At 32.2% G+C, this 6,043-nt stretch overlaps 1 protein-coding gene across 1 annotated transcript in view; it reads left to right on the top strand.

Annotated features, from left to right (window-relative positions):
* The window catches only part of LOC103212632 (ribosomal protein S6 kinase alpha-6-like), a gene marked incomplete at its 3' end in the record, with an annotated part of 321,101 nt that overhangs the window by 208,976 nt on the left and 106,082 nt on the right, over window positions 1-6,043 (top strand). Inside the window, exons 6-8 of the mRNA XM_007958609.1 lie at window positions 1,938-2,034; window positions 2,510-2,585; window positions 4,378-4,520. Coding sequence (XP_007956800.1) covers window positions 1,938-2,034; window positions 2,510-2,585; window positions 4,378-4,520 — 316 coding nt within the window. The remainder of the gene's footprint in view (window positions 1-1,937; window positions 2,035-2,509; window positions 2,586-4,377; window positions 4,521-6,043) is intronic.

Genomic DNA, 6,043 nt, shown 5'->3' with positions numbered 1-6,043 from the left:
GCTATGAGTCAGGGCTGACTCGACGGCACATAACAACAACAACAACAACAACAAATAGAATGTGCAGTTTAAAACTTCTCAAAATAATAGAACATAGCAATTGAAGATCTTTTGAAAAATACACTAAAATTTATAGTGCATCCTCTTCTTATACAAGGTTAAATTATTTCTGAAAATTAAAATATTGACTGTGGTTACCCTAAAATTAAGTGTTATTTTTTTTCTTCTTTTTAAATACACATGTACTAATGTTGTTGTTTTTATTGTTATGTGCCATCGAGTTAGACCCGACCCATAGCAACCCCTCCTTGGGTTTCCGAGGTGGTGTCACTACAAAAGTAGGTTGCCCAACCTTCCTTCCGAGGAATGGCTAGTGGGTTTGAACCTCCAGCCTTCTGGTTAGCAGTCAAGTGCCTTAGGCACTACACTAATTTTGTCTGCCAACATATGTATGGTCATAGGTATATTCCCATTTGCCTAGCCACACCTGTCTACCAATGTATCCACCAATAGATTAGTGTATGCTGTTACTAATAAGGCAGTTTTATGTCTGTAGTAGTATTTACCTTTGTTGTCTGTACCTCTCGGACACCTCTCCATGTCTTCCTTTTCCTTAGTGATATTGTGTGAGTCACACACTTTTTTTTTTATATTGATTTTTCCCTTTGCCCATATCAAACCTGTCCCTTAATTATACCTGTTTTCCTTCCCACCCTGTGTAATTCTTTCCTTGACTTTTTACAATAATTGACTCATATAATATTTGTCCTTCTGTGATTAACTTATTTCACTCAGCATAATGTCCTCCTAGTTCATCCACGTTATGAGGTGATTCGCTGATTCTTCATTATTCTTTAATGTTGTGTAGTATTCCATTGTGTGTATGTACCATAGTTGGTTATCCATTCATCTGTCATTGGGCACTTAGGTTGTTTCCATCTCTTTGCTATTGTAAATAGTGCTGCTGTGAACATAGTTGTGCATATATCTATTCATGTCCTGGATCTCACCTCTTAAGATATATTCCTAGTAATGACATTGCTGGATCACAGTATTTCTGTTTCCAACTTTTTAAGGAAGTGTCATACTGTTTTCCACAGTGCTTATACCACTTTACAGTACCAATGGGAATCTGATTTTTTTTTTATTGTAAAAGAGCAATATAGGGCTTTTAGTCTTTTTTACTTTTAAAAGTAAGTTATAATTTGCATACAGAACAAAATTACCCTTCTGATACTTGTGGTTATGGAAATATTATCTATCTGGACTGTACCAATTGCAGTAACCTGGTAGTGATATTACACTACAGTTTTATAAGATGCTACCATTGGGAAACTGGGTTAAGGGTAAACAGTATCTCTGTATTATTTCCTATAACTGCATAAAAATCTACAATTGTCTCAAAATAAAGCATTTAATTTTTAAAAGTTCAACTTTCTTTTTGTATAGTTCTGCGATTTTTCACAACACAGTCTTGTAACCACTACAAAAATGAAGATATAGACTAGATTGATCACCTACAAAAATTCCCCCAGTATAATTCAGTTACCCCCATTCAGCCATTAATCTGCTTCTCCTATATAGTTTTGTCTTTTCTACAAGGTAATATTTATAGAACTATATAGGATTTAGCCTTTTGAGTCCAGCTTAATTTATTTAACATAGTGAATTTCATATTCATCCATGTAGTTGTATGTAATAATTTGTTTCTTTTTATTGCTGAGTAGAATTTCATTTTATCATAGTACCACAGTTTGTGATCCATTCCCCAATTAAGGGGCACCTTGGTGGTTTTCCATTTTGGGTAATGAATAGACCTGCTATAAACACCTGTGTATAGGTTTTAATGTGAACATACTTTATTTCACATGAGTAAGTAAATACCTAAAAAAATACGATTATTTGGTCATATGATAAGTGTATGTTTAATTTAATAGGAAACCTCCAAACTTTCCCCAAGTTTCCAAAGTACCATTTATATTCCCACCAGCAATGTATGAGACCTCTCGTTGCTCAGCGTCCTTGCCAATATGGGTATCATCAGTGTTTTTAATGTTAGCTATTCTAATAGACATATAAGGAGCTCTGGTGGAGTAGTGCCTAAAGCATTTGACTGCTAACCAGAAGGGTGGCAGTTCAAACCCACCAGCCACTCCTTGGAAGGAAGATTGGGCAATCTACTTCTGTAGTGATACTGTCTCAGAAACCCAAGGAGGGGTCGCTGGCATATCACTGTAGTTTTAACTTTCATTTTAACTAATCGTATATGAATCTTTTTATATACTTATTTCCCATCCATATATTTTTTTTGGAGAAGAGCCCATTCAGATATATTCACCATTTTTGAAAAATTGAATTGTTTTCTTATTATTGAATTTTGAGCTTTCTATGTAGACTCTGTATACAATTGCTTTATCAGATATGTAATTTGCAAACATTTTATCCCAGTCTGTAGCTTCTTTTTTATTTCTTCACAGTATCTTTTTAATTACGGTTTATTTTTATCAAGTTCAGTTTATCAAATTTTTCCTTTTATGTATTTTATGCTTTTGATGCTGTATCTAATAAATCTTTGCCAGATGAAGGTCTGAAATAGTCTATCATATATTTTTTTTGGAAATTTTAAAGCTTTAGCTTTTACATTTAAGTCTATAATCCATTTTGTGTTAATGTTTTCTTATCATATATGGGTGGATTTTTTTAATAAAAACAGTCCTGTTATTCTAGTACCACCTGTTGAAATGATTGCTTGTTCTCCATGGAATTTCTCTTATTCCTTTTTCTGAAAACAATTGATAATATACAATTAGCTTTGGTAAATGCAATATATGTGATATTAAAAATCACTACACTATGAAATATCACATAGCAAAACCACAAGACTTAAGGGGAAAGTTGGTTTAGGTATATATAACATTCAAATATTTCATCAGTGACCCATAAAAAATGATAGGAACCTAGTAAAAACTGTTTTACCTATGCTAAATGGTTAAGAAATACATATGTACTACAATAAATACAAAAGTTTACTTTGAAAAAGACCTGGTGTTTCCTGTGGCAGTGGGCATGAGAAAGACTACAGCTATTAAATTACTATGAAGTGGTAGAAAATGGGTTATCTGAAATTGAAAAGAAAGTTGTACACTAAATGTTCATGGTGGTGGCTCATGGTGTGTAAAATAAACTGAAGTAGCTGGTAAATGTTTGAGGTGTGTGCATTTATACATTTTCATCTTCCTATTGACTCAGATCAGTATTTCTTGCTGACAAAACCATACATAAGAAAGCATGAAATCTGTGTTATGCTCAATTTTTTCCAATATATTAATCATATTGGAACAAACATGCATTTTTTAAATGAGTGTTATAGCAGAAGAGACTGTATATGTGAGTATATTCCTAGACATTATTCTTTTCCCTTGGTCTGTATGTTTAGACTTTCTCCAGTACCATGCTGTCTTTATTACTGTAGCTTTTACAATAAATTCTGAAATCAGATAATGTGAGTCCTTCATTGTTTTCCTTTCTTTTTCTGAAATTGTTTTGGCTATTCTATTACCTTTGCTGTTTCATATAAGTTAAAGCTTTTATGAAATCATATAAGAAGAATCTATATATACATATATATATATATATATATATATATATATATATGATATAACAAGAATCAGCTTGTTGATTTCTACAAAAGAAATCTTGCTGGGATTTTGATTGGAGTTCTGTAGATTAGTTTTGAGAGAGGAGACATCCTAACAGTGTTGAATCTTCCAATCTATGAACATAATATATCTATTTACTTAGTTCTACTTTTCATTCTTTCATAAACATTTCTACCTGTCAGCATACACATCTTGCATATATTTTGTTATATTATAGCTGTGTGTTTCATGTTTTTTGGTGGTATTATAAATGGTACTTTTTAATTTCAATTAAAAATTATTCATTGCTATCTACAGAAATAAGATTGTTTTTTGTATATTTGTGTTCATAACTCTTGAAGGCCTGAAACAAAAATAGAAGGTCACAAGAGCCATAACAAAAATTGCTTTTTAATACTTTAAAAAATGTTAGTTGCTGTCTTCTTAGTCTACTTTAAAACTTAATAACAGTCTTGATTTAATGATTGCTCCTTCAAAATTGTTTTATTCTAGTACAGATATGAGAACATGTATTTTGAGGATATTTGAGCAATCTTTAAATATTCTTAAAGCATACTATTATAAAATATAGGAATCTTTCCATAATTGGTCTTACAGGAGCTTGCTTAAGAGTAATTGTAGGCCAGCCATGAGTAGTTATAAAATCATGATTTTGTTTCTTTTGATATTTATTTTCTGAAGTTCTTCGGATATATTTTTTGTAATGTGGTTATTATAGATTTTGGACTCAGCAAGGAGTCAGTAGATCAAGAAAAGAAGGCTTACTCATTTTGTGGTACAGTAGAGTACATGGCTCCTGAAGTAGTGAATAGGAGAGGCCATTCCCAGAGTGCTGATTGGTGGTCATTTGGTGTACTTATGGTAAGTACCATTATTTTTCTTAATTATATCTGAAGAAATTTAGAATTGAATTAAAATTTTTAATTTAAATCAATTTCTTACATTGGGATATGTCTGCTAAGAAAACAGTTCTGTTAATTTATGATTATCATTTTAAAAACATGATTGGTTAGCTGCTATGCAATAAGAATCAAGATTTTTGTATTCTTTTTTTCTTTTTAAATTCCTAAGTGAAAATTAAGTGATGGGCTTATACAAGGAGCTCTGGTGGTGTAGTTGTTAAGGCATTTGGTTGCTAACCAGAGGGTCAGTGATGGAAACCCACCAGCTGCTCTGTGGACAAAAGATGGGGCAGTCTGCTTTCATAAAGATTTACAACCTTGGAAATCAAGAGGGGGTCACTATGAGTCAGAATGGCAGTGAGTTTGGGGTTTTTTGGGGTCTTATGTAGACTATTCATATTTGAAAATTGAAAAAGATCTATTAGATTATATATTTCAGAATACTTTAGCAGTTATATTTTACTTTGCTGTCACAGAATTTATCATCTTACCATACACTGTATTACTGTTACATTGTTTCAAGTATGCCCCATAGTAAACTGTAATTCTCCTGAAGACAGGGTTCATGCCTTATACTACATTTCATCTCCACAATACTTAGGATAGTGGGCATTTAGTAGATGGGTAATGAATATGGACTGACTAATTTGGCATGGGATTAAACATATACTTGGCAATAATATGTAGGATAATGAATGAATAGCTATTGAATCAGTTATAATTTATATTTGAAGTCTAATAATTCATTTTCTACACTTGTTACCAGATGACACATCGTATGGGAACTGATTACAAAGAAATGTAATATTTGGCATTTTCACTGACATAAGAATGCATATAATCTGGTTTTGGAAACAAATGAATAACTAAATAAATCATCTTGAAACACCTTAGCAGTTCAGGGAGGAATTCATATAAATTTGCATAGGAAAGGAAAGTTTCTTGGAGGAAATAGAATTGAACTTATGCCCTGAGACTGGATAAAATTTAAATAGATAATATGTCAAAAGGAGAGTATTGTAACTATATTAAAAATTTGGAGAAGTAGTTTGACTAGAGTAGTGAATAAGGGTGAAGGTGGAGAAAATGAGACTAAATGTATTTACATGTGATTCTCTGGATTAGTAGAAAAATTAGTACTATTGAAATTCTTAAATAAGATGGTGATTAGAGAAAAACTGTGTATTAGGAATATTAGCCTTGGCAACATTATATAAATGTATTGAAAATGTAATGAAGTGAGAAGCAAGAAACCAATAAATTCTCCTTGCAAGACAGTTATAAGATTATAGAATAAAATAGACGCAACCTTAATTAAAGCCATTTCAAAGAAAGAACTGACTGACCTTAGTAGTGGATTAAAATCCACAGATGAACCAGGAGGGAAAGGTAAAATACAAAGATACCTCTAAAGTTCTGGTAGCATAATGGCTAAGACACTTGCCTGCTAACCAGACGGCTGGCGGTTCAAACCCACCAGCC

This window comes from Orycteropus afer, unplaced genomic scaffold (genome assembly GCF_000298275.1).
Source record: "Orycteropus afer afer isolate SDZICR_OR568_19922 unplaced genomic scaffold, OryAfe1.0 scaffold01043, whole genome shotgun sequence".
NCBI classification, from domain to species: Eukaryota; Metazoa; Chordata; class Mammalia; order Tubulidentata; family Orycteropodidae; genus Orycteropus; species Orycteropus afer.
Note: the sequence above shows the minus strand (reverse complement) of the source record. Positions and strands in the feature narration are given on the sequence as shown.